This window comes from Apteryx mantelli, chromosome 6, assembly GCF_036417845.1.
Source record: "Apteryx mantelli isolate bAptMan1 chromosome 6, bAptMan1.hap1, whole genome shotgun sequence".
Lineage (NCBI taxonomy): Eukaryota > Metazoa > Chordata > Aves > Apterygiformes > Apterygidae > Apteryx > Apteryx mantelli.
Window position 1 is genome coordinate 20398824 of NC_089983.1, and position 20432 is coordinate 20419255.

Genomic DNA, 20432 nt, shown 5'->3' on the forward strand with positions numbered 1-20432 from the left:
ATATGTGTGCAGGGGGGGAATACCTGACCAAGGCAAGATTCTTTTTGGTAGGCCATAGTAAAGCCCTAGGGTTTGGAGTTTTTTGTTGTTTGGGTGTTTTTTTCGGCCAACAGATTAGAAACAGCGATTAGACTGTTCCACTTTGACTTCAAAAATCTTTGATAAAATAGCCTTCCAGTGTTCGATTTGCTGATGTTTTATGAAGTGATAGCAGTTTGCATGTCTTGTACTGTAACATGTAAAATTTTGTCAAAACATTGTCTGTGATAAGAAACCTTAGTGCATGATACTTACCTGTAGTCACAGGATTTTTCCAGTATCTACAGATATTATAGTATAGTTTTTCTTACAATGGGCTATACACAACGGATACATTGATATATATCAATGTGAAGTACTAAAAGATTTCTGTTTTTGTGCTGAAGGGCTTAGGAGTAACATTATGGCATTCACAAAACACAAGCAATTTTAATGAAAGTGAAAAGCTGATTTTGGCTTTTAGTTACTGTGTGAATTATGCAGGCCAGAGTGAATGTGAGCAAGAAACTAAAATTCCTATCTGAGCTGAATTTGCTAGTGGTGCTGTTCTAAAACTGGCACGGAAAATGAAATTCCACACAGAACAGGAATTCAAAATTTTACTTAGGAAAATAAATAGAAATTAAATCTTAATTCAACCAAGATCAGGGCAGTATCTGCTCAGATACCATACAGTATTTCAGAATTAACATTTTCTCATGAAAAAACATCAGTTGAGAAAGGTTGGATCAGTTCTCATGAGGTTAAGTGTCCCAGAGTACCACAGTCAAAGGCAGATATTTTTACAGGCAGCAGAAAATTGCCATGGCCCCTGCTCCTACTTTGCCTGTGCCAATGCTATGGAAACCCACACTGCTGCCACCGAGGGAACCATCAGGGTGTAAGGGTAGTGATGGTTACTGGAACCAAAGGGTGACAAGATCAGCGTATCTGCCTCGAGGCCTCTCGCCTCAGCTCTCTGTTCCAATTCAATCCCTTCCTAGGCAGGGGCAGCAGTATCCATTTTGATTGTGCTGCTGAGAAACCCTGCATTGGTGCAGGTGTCTGCATTAATACCATGGGCTAAGGTTTTTAAGGATTCCCAGGCAGACAAATTCCAGTTCTAATTCAAAGTCAAGAATACTTTTTTTTTCCTCTGTGTGCGCAGTCTCAAATGTATTGTAACATACTATAAACATATATTTCATGAATATTCATGTGGCAATGAAAAATCACATAATTGATAAGTCAGTAGTTACCTGCATCTCATCTAGTTTGGACTGAATGTCTGGAGGGAAATCTCCTGCTCCGCAGCTAAAAGGGTCAAAAGGTTCTGCTCCAAAAAGGTCTCTCTCTGGAATAACAGAAAAATGAGTCACTGAGAGAAAAGGTATGGTCTCTAACAACAGCTCTTTGAAAGGAGACATCTCCTTAAAAAGCTGAATAATAGTACATCTAAGCCTGCAATTGGTTAACAATTAGAAGAAAAAACTAACATCTGAATTTGAAAGTCAGGTCTAGATTAGCATTCCAAATGTTAATATTCAAATATTTTTCCAAGAACACCATCTTTCACAGAACACCAACTTCTGTTTAAGCCTCTATTTAGTTTTCATTAATGCTTTTATCTTCTGCAGGGATTTTAGGGAACCAACAAGTAGTAGTTCCAATTTAAGTAAGAGATCCCCTAGTGAAGTGAGTTCTAGAATCAGTGCATATGGGATTTTCAGAAATGAAGAGGGAACAACTGTACATCAATTGTGAAATTTAATTTTAATCTTTTATCAGAAACATATTGCTGCAAACAAACCAGTCTTCAGGTCCCCCGTCTGCCACTTCTTGTCATCAGGTTAAGGACTTCTTTGCAAAGACAAACAACTACCTTTGCTCATGGAAGGTAAGCCCTTCATTCGACCGAGTTCCTCAATGCACAGCTTGCAGTAACTAAAACTAATTGTTAGGGTTTTTAAATCTTGGATGATATTATCAATCAATCAAGGAAGAATGAAAAAGCCAGATGACTATTAAAGGTCACTTACCCTAGAATTCCACTAAACCTGGATCCATTGATAGAATGACTGAAAATTTCTCTTTGTCAATACCATATAGTTTACCACTTTCACTTCTTAATTCTATTACGCTTTTTGGTGGGGGTAGGGAGGTGAGGGTTTTTTTGGTTTGGTCCAGACAAGAACCACCCCCTCCAAGAACCCCCTTTTTTCTTACTAGAACACTGTAATGCTAGTTCTGCTTATCTGATAGCCCAACTAATCTCCATTTTTTTTCTCCTCAGTAGTGGGAAGTTTTTTCCCTACATGTAAGAGTGCTGTCTAGAAACAGTTGTTCTAGTTCACATTGGATTGACCTAAACCAGTATGAAAATCATTTTGCTATCAAAATTCAACCACACTGACTGCAACAATGGCAGAGCAAAGTTAATACAGCCTTGTTATTCCTGGAGAGAAAATTAAAACCATATTCTATCTCCTAACCTGCACGCTGGCCCAGCAGGAAACCTGAGAAGTGTAATACCTATCTTAAAACTGTTAGCTTAAAACCATAAAAGTAAAAAGGTCTATATTAATATCTTTGAAACTACCAGCTGGTTTTGTGTTTTAGCCCAAAACATTACCTGTAACATCATAAGATGGAATGCTGACAATTGACTATGCAGCACTAAATAGAACACTGCAAAGCATTTTCTAAATTAAGTGAATACATATTGCAGTGTTACCACTTGTTATTAATGCTGAAGAATGTGTATATAGCTAAATAAACGTCTATTTATTTTAGCATCCCTGAATTTTAGCCCTGCACTAGTCAAGGCTCTTCAATGTTTTATCATTCATGACATCTCCATAGGCTTTGATCTAATCTGTTAGGGTTATCATGCTGCATTGCACAATATTATATTTTAAACAATGAGCAGCTATCATTGTTCTCACAACAAAGTACAGAAACAAGCAGGAACTTTATGGCTCAGATCTGAGAGGCTTATTCCAAAAGCACACCTGAGTCAGTAAAAGTCTAATCTTTATTGGCAGAGGCAGACCACCTTTATGCAAAAGACACTTTGACTAGGATAGGCTAATACAAAAACTAGGATCTGCCTGGTCTCTTGCTTCTTTTACAGACCAAATGGAACTGCTCCAGTATGACCAGTGTCCTTACATGCTCTCATGCTCCCTCCCTAGTAACCTTCTGATCTGTAGCAGCTTTGATGGTCAATCTAACCTGTACTGGGGAGAAAGTAATTATGCTTTACGTCCTGCTTAAGTCTATTTGTCATTATGTACATTATGTACATTTTTTCTTTCTTTCTTTCCATAGTTTTTTACCCTAAAAAGGAGCTGACAGCTTTCTGTGTGGTCAGACAGCTAAAAGCAGCAGTTTCAACACCAAGCCTTAGTAACATGCAAAGAATATATTTATGAAAGAACAGTAAAGAACACAACTCTTGCATTGCTTAGCACTGAAATATGACTTATCACTATCTCTAAAAGCAAGTACTTTGCACATTATTCTGACTAGTTTCCCATTCATGCCTAATTATTGGGCTTTTACTAAGGACAGCATTTCTGAGCTCAGTAGCCGAAGAACTGCAGAAGGTATAGCTCTTTTAATTTCACCTGCTTTCAGGCAGACAATTACTATGTTTATACTGTTATTCAAGGCATACTTTGAAATTAGCTACAGAGTGACTTACACTAAGTGGCTGAGCCTAATAAGCTCTGTAGACAATCAAATTCCAAACTGATAGGTATTTCCTACCTGGGTTTCTACAAAATATTATTTTGGGAACTATCCCTTTAACAACTTGGTAACCATTTCAGTGGCAGGCTGAAAAAGTCAACGGATATAAGAAAGATTGCACTGCTAAAAGTCATGGATGGACAAAGTTCCATAACATATTTTCAATAGCATCAACAGTGTTTCATGTTTAAACAGAAGCTGATGGATATATCCAAGCTGGATGAATACTGAAATTTAGTCCTAAAAAGCTCCACTTTTGCACAGGATTTCCACAGGCCTACCTCCATTTGTTCACCACACAGTACAGAGGGGGCCCCTTTAACAGAGACAGCACAAATCAGTAATTTTTCATGCTAGTTTATTTGTATGAAGATATATTAAATATATCAAGACTATCTCTCCTGGCATACTCCAAAATAGCTGTAGTATAGACAGACAGACAAATTTTTCTCCAATATATAGCAACCAGTAAGCCTTTGAAACTGATCTTTTCAAACAACATATATAACTTCCTTTTCCTCATTCTGGCCAATTCCATTCCTTCCTGGATGCAAATAAATTCACAGCTTGGGAAACTGACCAAAAAAATTCAAAACCATGAAATGCTAATATTTTACAACCATAACCCAAACCACAGAAAGAAATGAACAGGTAATAAATTCTTGTTCCTGTGACCTATCTGACATTCAGGACAGAGTAACAGAGCAGAAACAAGAAATACTGGAGAGTCGTGGCCCGCCCTCTGTAATAAACTCAAAACTAGCAAGAATCAAACAAAACTCCACAAACATTTGACTTTTCTGCTGCATTTAGCATCTCAATCTTCTTTACATTAGCGACCATGCAGATAAAGAGTTATGCCAATATATGCTTTCCCCAGATGTCTTGGAGTAGCTGGGCTGACAAATAAAAATTAATCACATTAAAGAGAAGCACCCAAGAAAATATTTGGGATAAGCTGGGGTAGCAAAGTCCAGGAAGCCTTTTCCTTATCTGCAGGCTACCCCCACTCCCCCCCCTTTTTTTTTTTGGAATTACTGCAGCGTAAAAAATGGTTCCACTATTATTCTGAAACAGACTCTTAAATATCTTTGGAAAGACAGCATCTTGGAATGATTTCTAAGTCTACCATTTGTGACCTTGGATCGTTGCAGATGTATTTGAGAGAAATAAACGTTGAACAGTTTGACAGAGAATGTTTTTCTCCAGTCCTTCTGAGATATGACAATAATGCTGTGCCAAGAAGAAATATAAAAATTAATTCCTCTTAAGAGGACCCATAAGAATGTTTTCTGTCTCTTATTCCATGCCCTAAGGAAGCAGCAGCATGGCATTTAACACTGCATTTTTGTTTGCACTATGTATGGGTCAATTTTTCAGCTGAGCAATTTTTATACGGGGTTGCACTGTTTATGTTTAGCCTCCAAGCTGCTGACTGTAAAATAAGCTTTAAAAAGTAATTTTCAGGAACATTTTGAGTAGAGATACAACTCTGGAAAAGGCTTTTGTTTTTGAAAGAATCACTGTTTTGCAATTATCACCTACAGGGACACTACGAATTTGCTTGATATGCAGCTTCCTGGCCAAAAATCATGCAATTTTCTCCTTTAGATTAGGTTGTAAAAATAACCTATTTGGTATTTCGAAGGTATCCAATAGTGAGCAGACATTTACTGAGAAGCCATATTGCTATACTGTTGACTAAGATCTGGAAATTTCAAGAATCTTATCCCATTTTTAAAAGCTTAAATCTCTTGGAAATAATAATCTTTCCAAGAAAAGGCCAGTGCTGCACTCTTCTTCCAGTATTAAAATTAGAAAGCCCCATTTCTTGACTACTTGCAGAAAGCTAGTCAAAGGAAAAGACATCAATTATAACTCCCAATTTTGGTGCAAAACATGAGTGTCTAACATAGCTTGTTAGGTTATATATATACATATATATTTTTATATATGTGTGAACGCATATGTGCGTGTATATATATGTGTATATACACACACACACATATATATACATGCCCACATATAATCTAAGTAGCCCACACTCCCTCTTCCATGAGAATGCAGTGGTCTCAAGCTTTTGCTAGGAAGAGTCTCGACTATGAGCTGGAACTTCTGATGAGAGAAGGACAATAGCACAGGATATTTTCAGACATGCTTCAAAATTACATGCTCAATTAGGGAGTACTGGGATTCGAACTTTACCACATCCCAGTGCCTGATTCACTGAGTGACCAGATATTCTGGGATAAGTCTTGCAGACCTTTTCAAAAATTTTTTTGAAACTTTAAAAATCTTTCTTGAATGGAATTGTAATTTTCCAGCCAGTGCTAGGGTCCCTCTGTAGATAAGGAAAGGTAGAATTAACATGATCAACTATGGAGCCTAAAGCTCAATCCTAAGTACCTGAACGGGAGCTGGCAAGCAAAATTGTCAAATCTGGGCTTTTTTCTTTATGAAAAGCTAAATTGTCCTCCTAGTGCCAATTTTCTCCAATGAAACACTTTGAATTCTTCAAAGTACTTGATGATGTTACTGGTTTCCTGAAAATGGGATCTTTTTTTCCTGTGCAGTGTTATGATTTGCCAGCTGGCCTGTTAATGAGAAAGGTGAACTTCAGCTTTGAAAAGCACGTTTTGCTTGAGCAGAGCAAGTGTCATCCCTAGGTAACAGATGAATCCCACGTATGTTGCTCAGAGGAAGTGAGCAATCGAGATTGACACTGGAAAACAGATGGCATATCCTCATCTTTCTCCTTGTTTACTACTAAATGTGATAAAGGTCAAAGCGAAGAAAGTGTTAAGGAACAGAAAAAGATCACCCTATAACTTCATCAAAAGTGATGAAAAACCCCTCCCTCAAGTGATAAGTGCAGTGGCAAAGAAAGTAGAGACAAGAACATGAAAGAGGACCTCAGAAAAGGGGAAACTCCAAATTCTGGCTCCCCTTGGTTGCCATCTACTTGATGTATATTGGAGAAAGAAATGCCAGCTTGCCTGTACTGGCAACAATAACGTCACATAAAAGAATATATTATTTTACACTATTATAATAGTGAAATATTACACAGCTGGAAGGAAGTTCTTATGGGATCTGAACTTTCTCATCCAAGACTAAGTTCCTGTTTGATTACAAAATATTCACCTTCTGTTTCAAACTGTATTTTTGGAATATGCCAAAGGGCGTTAACAGCTGATGAATCAACAATTTTCCACATATGCTTAGAGTACCCATAAGGTAGACTGAAAGAGCAGTGATGATAAGAGGTGGCATTGACTGCCTATACTCTGAACTACATCATCTTAATTTAATGCAAATGAATAAAGTACAGAATCATAACACTTATTAAACAGTGTATATCACTGAATAAATAAGCTATTTATAGTATTATCTATAACACAAGTCTCACTGATTAAACAAATACAAAACCTACAAAGGTGGAATTTGCAAGACCAGTGTTGAGTGCTGACTTTCACTAAGTCCAAAAGAATTTTAGCACTGATTTCAATGAAAGCAGAGGCAGAACAACAGCTAGTATAATAGAAAAAAAAAAAATTGTCCTGTAATTCAAGTTACTAATTTTGAAGCCAGATATATATGCTGTGCATTTTATGTCTATGCCTGTAGCTTCAGAGGAACAAATTTGAAAGCATGTCTTTTTTTTTTTTTTTTTAAACAAAAACATAAAAATTTTCTTAATAGAACATAAAGAAAACCTGTTAAGCTAATCTTTAATTCTGTTATTATAACCTCTGAGAAAGAGGTTATAATAACATATAAATTCATTTAAATTCAGTTAAAATCTTCTTTTGAAAAAGGAAAGAATTTTATATTGAATCAATAGCCTGGGCATCTACTTTCTATTCAGAGGGTGGCAAGCACTGCGAGCAATGGAAAAGGAAGATGTTTACATAAGATATTGGGGAAGACTGAAGTTTTGCCATGTGCCTTTGTAATTGTGCACAGCTCTTCTTCATATCTGAAAATTCTGTGTACTAGCAGTATTTCCCAAAACTGGCAGAAACTCTTAGAATGTGGTCTTACATTGTGGCAAGTAGTAACATTAATGTTCCTTATCCATACTAAAATAGGCATCAGAGACAGACTATATTACAGGCAGACTAATATTTCTACAACCTCTAACACTGCTTGTGTTCCCATCCCCATCTCCTCAGTGGTTTCCAAAGCTTTTAAAACTTATTTGTGGACTCCTAAAAAAGTTTTCCAGTGAAGGTGAAAACCTTTCCCTGACTGCCTTGAAGCTTTTGGAAAATAAACTTGCTGTTCCTAGTCATCTGCTAGAGATCTTTTAGAAGTGGTCCGCAAATCTGGAGAGACCCATCAACTGTGGCTGAAAAACAAAGCTGTAGATGATATGAAAAATAATATTAAAATTATTATGCCAACACAGTACTTCTTCAGCTCTCCCTTCGGCATTATCTTCACCATACTTACTCCACCTGCTGCCTCCCTCAGAAATGTAGATGCTAAAACTGTGTCTTGATATGGAAAGAACTAATAGAAAGTCAAAATATTTCCTGAATTAACTACAAAAAACATACTGTAAAAAGAAAAGCCAAGTTATAATCCCCAAACTCCCTCAAACTGTTAATATAATAGCTTCAGCAAGTAGATAAATTTGTTTATAATGTCACTTGACAGCAACATCAAAGTCTTTGGGGAAGATGGTATAAAATGAAGTGGCATCATCAAATGCAATTTACAAAAAACGTATTTGCCTTGTCATGCAAAATGTACATAAATCTTTTCAGATGCTTTACTGAAAAATATAATGTAAGCAAAAATTAGGTCAGTTGTCACAAAACTTACTGATCTCTGCAGATCTACTGGGTACTGGAGGAGGCTGTGTGCCATTGCGAGTAGGTGTTGATGACTGAGGGGATATGGGAGAAAAGGGAACCATATCAAAGATGTCAGTGGAGGGTGATTTAGGTGTCACACTGCCTGCCTACAATAAGGACAATAAATATTAGGGCAGTATTTCACATTAAAGGAAAAAAATCACAATACTGAATTCTTCAGCATGCAGATAAGAGCAACAGTTTCAAAAAAGTTAAAACAAAACAAAACAAAACAAAACAACGGCATGCAAAACCCAGCTCCTGACACCAAGCAAATGGCATTTGCAGTCCGGAGGCTATGAAACATGCTAAAACTATCCAATACATAAGCAGCATTGTAAGTTTTCCCTTTTCAGTACATCTGATACAGCCAGAAGTATATCACAGTTAAACCTGAAAAGCTTGGAGACAAACAGTTCTATATTCCACAAAGAAGTGTGAATAGAGATATTGTTCACAAGACCCATTTAAGATAATAAGGCAATAGCAATATGCTATATCCCTGAATGCACAGAACCAATAGCTGAACTTAAAAGATACAATCTCAGTATTTCTAGTTACTAATTCTTCTTTATGTGGTTACCTATTTGACAACTTAAGAAAGCTGCTGTGACCAAAGCTTCAAGTGTATTTTTATTGTGTAGCAACCAAGAAATGCAATATACTGAATACAAAAATCAAAATAAAACTTTCTCATCCTTGAATATGGAGCAGAACAGATTTCATTAGTAAAGCCTGGGATTTTTGGCAGGCTTCAAAAAATACCAGATAAACAACCCCTCCTCCCACCCACTTCCAACTCAACAATTACTATGGTTCTACAGCCATATTTATGTTTTAACGATTCTCTCCTCCTGCCATCAGTCCACTACTTCAGGACATAAACAAGGCACAGTTAAGCCAAAACAAACTAAATGCTAAAAACAGATGAAGAAATAGATTAAAACTTAGACTGACAAACTCAAGCCAAAATATATGTACAAAACTAGTTTATATGTTAATGTTATTACTTAGACATATAAAATACTACATTCTGGGTAACAGAAAGACTATACCACCAGGCACAGGGACAATCTGCTACTTTTAAAAAAGATCCAGTTTAACCATAATATTTGCATGAAAAGTTTTAAGCGCAAGTTAAACTGGTCAGACATTCTTTTATGCAGAATACCTGTATACCACAGCCTGGCAAATTGCTAACTTTTATCATGGCTGGTCCATGAGAGTTTCATGGGCCTAAACCTTATTTTCGAATATTACTTCCTTTAGTGTCCATGCTTCAGCTACTGAAGCAATCCTTTCACAGTAAAGATGTCACAAACTTCTAAGCTAAGTCCATAGGTAGCCTTGAACTACCTCCCTCTGGATTTTGCAGTGGCTGCAGAGAAGGAAAGGATATGAATCATAGTCTTCCATTGAATACAGCACTTAAAGAAAACTAGATGAGGAAGTCTTATATTACCTATTTAAGAATTTTGAATTCATTTTTGAAATTTGGATTAGTAGAGATCTAGAACTGTTCATTACCTCCAGGAACTTGGGATATTTCTATCTAGGTACACTGAAGGGCCACGCATGAACCAATCCACATTTCGTATGTTGTTTTTTCACTTTGATCTTTTTAAAAAGCAATTCTCTCAGCCATGTTACTCCCTCCAAGATCAGAGCTGAATTTGCTTTACAAAATAACTAATTTATAAGACTTCTACACATGCGCTAATCTTCCTGCATTCAACAGGAACTGACATAAGAATTTCAAGGATTGTCTGTTGCAAGACGACTTAAGTGAATACTGTTTAGACACAGTAGGCTTCCAGTATGATGCTCATAGGACTTGCATTAGCCTCAGAGAGTCAGAATAGCTCAAGCTGGAAGAGATAACTGGAGGTCATCTGCCCGCACTAAAAACAGGGCAATGTACGTGCTGTGACCCAAAGTAAATCCATAGTGAACTCCATATCCTTCATACAAACAAAATTGAGTGTAGATAGGTTTTGTCTGCATCAGGAATGTGGGACTGGGTTCAATGAGAGTAGGTACGTGCTGTGCATTAGGCTACACTTCCCATTAACACTGATGGATGATCCTAAAATGACTTGGAGATAGTAAATACTAATAGATCTTCCTGCATTTATTAGAGTGTTTATGGCTACATAGAAGCTAGATAAATAAATAAACAGTATTTATGTTTAGTCTTAAATGAGTCTTTTTGGCAAAACAAACTTTTCACTGACATTTTCTGTTTATGTGTCATTTTGTTGAAGTTACTGGACATTTTGATACTATGGATACAACTAGCTTAAGTAAAAATATAATTTAATTATTTTAAGAAATGGATATTTCTAAATCTATACGAGCACAAGAAGCATTTTTATTTAGTGAACACATGCAGAAAGCCATGATGTTTGCCAAATACAGCCAAATGTTACTTGCAAATAGAAGAGTTGAGAGTATTCGCATATTGCTATGAAAAGTGGGCAATATGCATATTTCACATTTAAGGATAATTTTCAACCTTCATTTTGCACAGAGTTTTTATAAGGTATATTAAAAGATATTTAATGGCTGACTTTTTCTACTAATCAAAGAAAAAAAAGCCATTCAAATCAGACCTTTAGATTGTTTGCTTTGAATAACTATTCTTAGTATAATGATTTTAACAAAAGATTGATAAATAACACAGAAGTAATTCATTAATGGATTAGTTTTAAAATGCTGGAAAAATAAGAATTTTTGTTGTTGTTGTTTGGGGGAGGGGGGGAACCAGGGAGAAGCTATGCAGAAATAAATCTTCACAAATTATGTATTTGTTTCAGAAGAGAATCTAAGATACATCTCATCTGTCCTCTAACCACTGTCCAAAATGCACAATTTTAATACAAGTTAATAAAGAACAAAGAACATTGGAAAGCCTAAAAAAAGTAAAAAAGCTTTTGCACAGCAGGATTACGCGAGGTCTTGGGTAGCTGTGTTCACTGGCTGGCTTTTGAAGACCACTTTTTGAAGGTGGTGGTATTAACAATCCAGATGGTAGTCGGGAGTCAGGAGAACTCCTAGGAGTAAGGGTAATGGAAGACATATCTAAACAAGGAGGTGAATCCTCATTGTTACACCAGAAAAAAGTAGAGGGTCTTTGAAACATATGTTCATCGTTATCACACTTTAAGTGCAGCAGCTGAAAAGGAATTACAGAAAGAGAAAACATTCTGAGGAACAGAACATGGTAATGTCAGGGAAAAAAGAAGAAATACATTTCATGCTTCAAAAAAGTTTGTTTGCAAGCTGTTGTTCAGTGCTATAGTGACAAGATAGAGAACTCCAAAATATTTTTAAATAAAATCAAAAAATGTACCACAATAAAAGGTAGCCCAGCATTAACTGGCATGAAGAAGACTTGCTCTTTGATTGCATCAAAACAAAATGAAGGCATACATCTTTCCAAAAGTGGGTGTGGCAGATGCATTGACTCATATTTGCACATGGAAATTAGCAGTTAAGCACACATCCAGTAAGGAGAGTTACTCTGGAGGTTACAGCATAGGCCAGAATTTTCTTTCACTGTGATCTCTGTACCAGGCAACACCTACCATTTACATCCCACCAACTTTGAAAGAAAAAATTAATTAACTAAAATCTTCTTACAATAGAAGTTCACAGTGTACAAATTGTAAAGCTCACATTACTATTTTTATTTGCTATATTTTATTTTCCCATCTAAGGAATTTGAAAACCTAAACATTTACGGACAGTAATGCCCTTCTGCAATCTTTTCTATGTGCATGAATAACTAATTTAACTTTGAGAATGAACTGAATGGTACACAAACTGAGATCCTTTGTTGTAATTACAAAGGAATCCTCATACATCTACCACTGCCCAGGATCCAGGACAGAATAAAACTTCTTTTGCTGCCTGGGAAAAAAATTTTTTGAGGACTACAAGATTCTCTGGATCTCCAGAGCTCCTTAACAGTGAACCACAGAACAGCTTCAGAGAGGCAAACAAATAATATCCACACCAGAATGCCTAATGGCAGACGTTAAGGGCATTCATCTAAGATGACAACTTAGACACAAATAACTTCAAGATCCTGGTCTGAATTAGAGAAGAAACTGAACCTAGTTTGTCTCACATTAAAGATAAGTACATTACTGTATATTCCACCAAGATTCACTACATATTGAGAGTGAAGCAGAAGGCTTTGTCCACTTTGATAAAAAACAAACAAAAAAGCCCACATTAAACCCCCTTAAGTTTTGCCTGAATAGGGAACATCTGCAGTCCTAAAAAGCTTCAAAAGAAATGAATTCTTGTCTAGTTAAGTTAGAAATACAGAGCCTTTAGCACTCATCTTCGAAGGAAAAGCAAAAAGGAAATGTCTTCAAATATTTGATTTAAGAAACATGCCCCACCAATCCTTCTACTGGGTTCAAGTCATAATTCCTACCTTAAAATCTGAGCAAAACAGCTTTGCACTGTTAGAACAAGGCTATAGAAAAGGACAGATTCATCTTTGAATCTTAACGGAAGGAACTGATGTCTTGTGCAGACAGTTGCTCTTGGCCAGGGCAAGAGGTTATACACCCAGAATGCAGGAACTGGATTTGTGCTGTAGGTACCTTGCCTAAAAATCACCCTGGCTTGCCCAGGAGGAAACACTGGTAGATATGCGCAGCGAAAATTCTGCTTTCATTTTCTTCATACACTGTCACATAACTGATAGGACAACATTATTTCATTGAAAGTCTGGCACAACTCTATTAGATCAGGATTTGATCAATGATTTTAAACCAATTTTTTCATAGTTATGTAGAAAATAAAACATTTCAAATCTTTTAAAATTGAGTCTCAGTTCTTCTTTCCTTTCTTTACAGATAAGCCAGGTTAAGGATACAAGTGTCTGAATTTAATAACAATGCCATATTTATGAGAACACTAAAAATGAACACCACAAAACTCTCTATTCAAAATTAGCAATTTCTAAGAAAAATACTTCCGTTACTAAGCTGGAATTGCAAAACTGAAGATTTGGAATGGCAATCAATAAAAATGAAGACAAAAGACTTGCATCATTTTGATTAAAATTTCAAGAGTGTCGCTATGCTACAACTACACAAGACTTGCAATGCATTGTTCTCCCACTACTGTGTAATACTTGCTCCTAAATATATATGGAAAAAATAGATCTCATAATAGTTAAACACTGGAAGATATTAAATGCAAACAGTCAAATTGTTTCGCTGAAATACAAAACAGCAGAGGATGACTAGTCTCCATATAAAAGCATGTTTATCACAAAAAAATAGAGAAACTAGTAAAATGCATATAGGATGCAAAGCAGCAGAAATATAAGGATGATGAACATGTATTGAAAGGTTTCGATATAATAATACAGTGATACAAAATTTGTAACAGACATGTTTCCTCATAATTATCTGATAAATGAATGTTAATGTTAGGTAGTTTGGCACCAGATATGGTGAGCCAAAATATGTAGTGCTTTATATGACCATTTTGGAAATACATTTAGTTTCATTAACAGATTTAATTTGCACTGCTGCATGGAATCACACCACCTCATTCTGTGCCATATTGAGTGCTGCTCTGCCAGAAAGACCTCAGCATTTCTCACCCAGTCTCCATGAGGCCCACAGCTGTTTTATGCTTATAGCCCGTGGCATTCTAGGAGCCCACAGATGGGACAGGTCCAGCAGGAAAGTGCATGCAGCAATGGAAAACAACTAACGGAAGGCCACAAAGCGATGGGCGACACAAGGCTTTAAAAAGTAGAAAATAGCAAATTCAGAAAATGCAAAAGGAGAAGGAAATAGCCCCTTTCTCTAAGAATGCAGCCTTAAAAGGGTCTTGGGAGTGATGAATGTGCTCTTTTGGTTGTTTTGCCTTGTGCTTTTGCAGGGTGTTTTAAGAAGCTCTTTCAAAAAGCCTGTCTGTTCCTCATTTAAATTCCCACATGGTCTTCAAAGAGTTGATCTGTAAACAAGACTTATCAGTTAGGCAAAGAGTTACTTGGGAGTCCAGCAATTTCCTGGTTCACAAGGCTGCCAATAAAAGTGTGTCATATAGGGAGAGATCAAAATCAGAGAGTGTCCTAATGCCCCTCCCTTCACTGAATAGAAACGTATGTTATAAACGATTTTAGAAAGTCTTACCTATTCCTTTGATCACTATAAAAGTTCCCTTTGTTACAACAGTATGTATCTAGACTCTTCTACACAACTGCAATTTCTGAAACTTAATAGTCTTATGTAGTAAGTAAACAGAGAAAATACAGTAAAAATATATTAAATTGCCATGTTGTATGGTAATAGTATATATTCTGAGCTTCCCACTGTGTAACACTGAACATGCAATATTGATAGGGTTGATTATTATGACTTTCCAGTTTGGGTCCCATTTTGTCAACACAAGAGAACAGTATGACAATGATTCTTCACCTAGCCACACGTAATGAGGTTAACATACGAGGTCAGTAGACTGGGTCTCTATTGTGATTCGATGTTATTACATACCTGTGAAAAGATCTATTTTTGCCTTATTCTACTTAGTATGATGTTGAAGGACTGTTTGGTTACTTTATACCAGAAAACGTAGCATGATTGAGTTTCTTAACAAGAAATCATTTCAAAAATGGTTTTAACCAGGAGTCTCAAGACATTGATTTCAAGCGCTGTGTCATATACCAATAGTAATCACATAAGTGGGTTAATAAATTACGTGTTTTTCTTAGAATATTCAAATCGGTAATATAGTAACAGCCACAGTATATAACTGCAGTAGGAAACTGTGACCTAGAATTGGAAATTATGGAGTTAGTTACAAAACTAGTGATTGTAAGCTATTTGAGATTTAGGACTACTAAGGATATATTAGTTGATAGTTCATACAGTACTGTAAAACCATTAGTAATTGCATTAAATAACCATTATGTCTTCAGCTCATTTAGTGCTTCTTCAGTAACAAGTTTTTTTTAACATCATAAACATCAATAGAATTTTAAAACCTAGTGAAAAAAATCTCACTGAACAGGATATAGAACATAAAATTGAAAGAGCAGAAAATAGTTCCAGGGCAAATAAAAAATATGCAGGTCCTCCCACTTGGCAAGCAGTGTTAATGGCAACACGAATCAAATAATGTGCCTAAACATATTCCAAAATTGTTTATCGAAAATATGCATACAGTTCCAACTTCTATCTTGTTTGTTTTTCTTTGTTTTTTTTTCCCCACGTTAAAGCTTTTAATGAGGATAACAGGTACATGTGACCTATACCTGTATATCACTAAGAACTTAAAAAACGTCTAATCAATCAATATCTTTAATGCTCTAGGACTGGCTAAAAATGGATTTTTTGGTGACACTGACACAATAAGCAAGATTGAGTTATGTGGGCACATACATATTACATCTCCTTGACAAGAAGATCTGCTTCTTCAGGATCTGTATGAAGATCTCAAAGCAACTAGCAAGTCAACCCTCCCACCCTCCAAACAAAGCAAACAAAAAAAACAGCCAAAATTTCCCTGACACTTATGGTTAAGGGAGGAACACAGTTCCTTTTGGGCTGCTTCTCTCTCGCTCCCAACCATTTCCGCTTACCTTTTACTACTGCCCTTGAATTCTGCTTCCTTCATATTTCATTGTCCTCTCTGTTAAGTTCTTTTCCTGAATATTCCTGTTTTTTTCCTATCTAAAGGTGGAGTCATGCAGTTGTCACAACTGCCTTCTCTGCTTAACCATCTTGCTCAAAGAGAAAACTTTCAAGGAATGCTTGAGAAACTTCAACCATCCCCTAAATAAATAAATAAATAAAAATCTCTCTCCTCTCATCAGAGGTTCCTTAGTGGCCAAAAATGATTTACTGTTCATTCTACTAGAAAAACTGATGGTGCTAACCGTATGCAACTGGTAACCCACATGAAGGCTATGTGTACAGCTAATCTAGGCTACTCTAAATAGCACCAATAGTAAAAATATGCTCAATGTCATTATAAATATCAAAAAAAAGGTCATGTAAACTAGTGCTCCCAGGGTTGCACTGAACTTTGGAAGCTGCATTTACACACGGGGGCAGTATCCAAACTTTTATTGTGATACAGACTTGAACAGTCACATTATAAGAAAATAAAATGAAAATCAGATTGTCCTCACATAATCAAGACCAAATGCAAGAAAGACCAGTGATTAATGTATTGCCAAACCACTAAAACAGAGGAAAAGTAAACAGCACAGATACAAAAGTAATGGAAACTTTAGCTGTACATCCAAAGGAGTGAGGGACAAAGCAAAAAGCCTCCCATGCCAACAGTTCCTATGCCAAACATAGCTGTAGCTATACAGGAAAACTATTTTAAGGAAACCACATTTTGATATAGCATGCCCTTCAGAAATCTATTCAGGAAATGATAAAAAGGCAACAGTTTCTATTGTATAAGCCTTCTTTACTGGCAAATATATATATTTTAGTGGCCAAATTTTTAAAATTTTAGGAAGACTAGCAATACTGAAACACAACAACCCAAAACAGAAAAAAAAAAAAAATCACTAAGCAATTTATTATTTACAGAACATGCTGACATAAACCTAAACAGTTATAATAATACCCTGACAGAAAAAAATATGTACAGAAGATTCATAATTCGATATTTAACTTCCCAATAAATTTTGTACTGAAGCGTTTGATTATACAATCGAGTTGACTTTTTTGTGGTTCCAACTATGTTCTCATTGTTTTTAATGGCTTCTTTTATAGATTCAGAAAGAAATTTTATTTTTCCCATACACAGTTTATGTACTGACAAAAAAAAGCAACTAAATGAGGTTGATGTTAGCTTGGTCATTTGACTAGATTTAGAACAACCACAGAAACATTTTGGTGGTGAGAGCAAATATACCCATCAGAAGCAGAAGCCTACTGCTGTCAATAGTTTGCATCCACTTACACTTCAGAAAAATGTAAAGGGTACATTAAAAAAATATATACATATTTCGAAATAGTGCAAAGTCCAAATGCAGGAGCCTTTGAAGTTAGATACAGACAAAGTATATCTGCATATAAGAAAAGGGTACAACCCTGCAGGGTTTTCTTAGTTTTTACACAGTTCTTCTCAAGATTAAATTGAATAACCAATGACTATTTATTCAAAACTAGCATCCTGGGATAATATGTATTTCAAGTCCTGAGGAAGGGCAATATTGCAAAAATCTCTAAAACCATTCCAATGAGACTGAATAAGAATTTTTTTTTAAGTCTTGTAATATTGCATTTTTCATGCATATAGTTTGTACCCATTTCAGTCTGCCAGTATTTTAAAATAAGTCCTCAAAATAATTCCTTACATAGTCTGCAAAAAAATCAGTAGTACCGGTAAGGACAATCAGGAAAGCAGTTCTATATTACGTATCTCATATATTTCCCAAACATTCCTATAACTTGTACTACTTCTGAACTGTAGAGAGAAAAAGTGCCCGTGTATTTTTCCCTTTTTTACTGTTTTCATATGAGAGTATATATATATTTTTTTAAAAATAGAGCAATTGTTTTGATTATTACTTCCTAAAAAAGAATGCAATTAAAACAATTGGTGGTGGATGTTCCAGGGCAAAAAACATTCTCTTATAGGTAACTGTGAATTATCCAAAATATTCAGAACTCCGTGCTTAAAATGAAACTTCAGTTTACAATTCACACAGTACTTGCACTTTTTTCTCTTAGTTAGGCTCTTGATGGATTTTGCATGCATCATCACCTAATTTTCTTTGGGCACATTTTGATGTCGGGTAACTACAAATTAAGAATTTTTAGCACTATGTTTTGCAGTAAAATGTTCCACATCATTACCCAAGAGTTCAATATATGAACCCACTTCCATCTCCTTTTAGAGAGGTAAATCTCCACCAGTAATTTCAAATATTGCACTCTAGCCTTGAACATTGAATTTGTTCTTGAAAATCACGTATATAAAGTAACATCTTTATTAAATACGGACAAAACATCTTTAAAAACATTTTGGAAGTAAAAGAGAATCAGAATTTTAAGTCTTGGGCATATTCCATTTGCTATTGAATATGAATTCCAGCAAGCGGCCTTAACATACATCTTTGTACTTAGTTATGAAGTCTATTTTAAATGACAGTGGGAAGTCAGAAAAATTTACTTTAAATGACAACCTGGTTGTGCCTGTTTAGAACTGAGGGATACCAACACTAGATCTTTTTTTTTTTTTTGGACATGCAGTGAGCCAAACATTTGATTATATATATATCATATTAAGTTTACCTCCACAGTTTACAGATGCTCTGATTGTTGTCTTTTTGATATTGAAAAGTCAACTCTTGACAGCTTAAAAACCAAAAGAGATCTTACTTGTATATTCTCAGATAGGAGAGGAGACTATGAAATCCAAACAAGAGATACAATCTAGCACTGTTAACTGGAAAATGATCTGGGATTCAGAAGACTTGAGCTTTAGTCTCATTTTCAGGAAAAGAAGAAAGGGCTTTTTTATAAAAAAAAAAAGTCAAGATATGTATCATCAAATCATATCTGCTGCTATTGCAGGCACCCTATCATGAGATTCATTTAGCAAACCCATCAAACTATCTTAAAAACTGTTATGACTCCTCTTCCCTGCACTGAAAAGCCACTTCACAACCACACTATTCCACTTACTTCTTTTATTTTTATTTTCAACCTAATTGGTCGACTTATATGTGTTTACTCTTAAGCTAACATAATTACAACTCCGATTTACAATGTACACAACACAATTTAAAACAGACCTATTGGAATGATCTCTCTTCATAAGGCACAAAAGTTGATAGTACTTGGTAGGTATGATTATGTTCCTATATATGAATTGAGAAAGACATTTTCCTGAAAATGTTTATTTTTATTGTTGGCTGCACAATTCATCAAAGAATCATATACAGCTTGGAAAGGACCTTTGGAGGTCATCTAATTCAATCTCCTGCTCAAAGCAGGATCCAATTAGAGGTGGCTGTTGAGGACCATGACCAGTCAAGTTTCGAATACCTTCAAGGACAGAAATTCCTCAGTCTCTCTGGACAACCTGCTTCAATATTTACTCATCTCATTTATCTAAGTCTACTGTACGTCACAATGAGGTTAGATATTAAACAGGCTGTTATATGGTTCTTACTGCAATTCTAATCATGTGGAAACTCAAAAATTGAGATAGGAGAGGGCTGATTTTTATAAAGATTAAACAGTAAGTAAAGCAATAAAATTATATGTGAAAACGAATTCCTGATAATGAATAAAATGAATTATTTTATTAAATGGTGAGAGATTGCAATTATTGAGAGATTGCAATTATACTACTTCATTTCTGAGAGTAATTTTCACTAGTAAGTTAGATGCCAGAATTGCGTAACATCAGGGGTTTTTTTTGTTTTGTTTTGTTTTTAAAGATTTGTAGTGTAATTATACAGGTATAATAGGTAGCTATGGTATCATGGAAAAAAAACCTCTATGTTAAATGGCAGGTATAAGTAATGATATGTTTGTGACAGGAAGTTCTTAGAAAAATCCAATTTTGCAATGCCCTAGTGTTCTCCTTGAACCAGATCCTTTAAATGCAGAACAGAGTTCTTCATCCTTCACTAATTTGCTCAGGTGTCTATAAAAATGAGCATTTACTGTCGTTAGGCACCAACAAATAGGTATGATAAGAGGATTAAGAAACCACAATTTACTGAAGGACGGCAACTTGCACTTTTGTTGGCTTGCCACAATCTTACTGTTACTTAAGTACTGC

The 20432-nt window shown here is 35.6% G+C and overlaps 1 protein-coding gene across 1 annotated transcript in view; it reads right to left on the reverse strand.

The window, feature by feature from the left end:
- The window catches only part of GULP1 (GULP PTB domain containing engulfment adaptor 1), a 150602-nt gene that overhangs the window by 9339 nt on the left and 120831 nt on the right, over window positions 1–20432 (reverse strand). Inside the window, exons 10-11 of the mRNA XM_067298955.1 lie at window positions 8602–8740; window positions 1278–1372 (exon numbers count right to left, since the gene is read on the reverse strand). Of these exons, the coding sequence (XP_067155056.1) occupies window positions 1278–1372; window positions 8602–8740 (234 nt within the window). The remainder of the gene's footprint in view (window positions 1–1277; window positions 1373–8601; window positions 8741–20432) is intronic.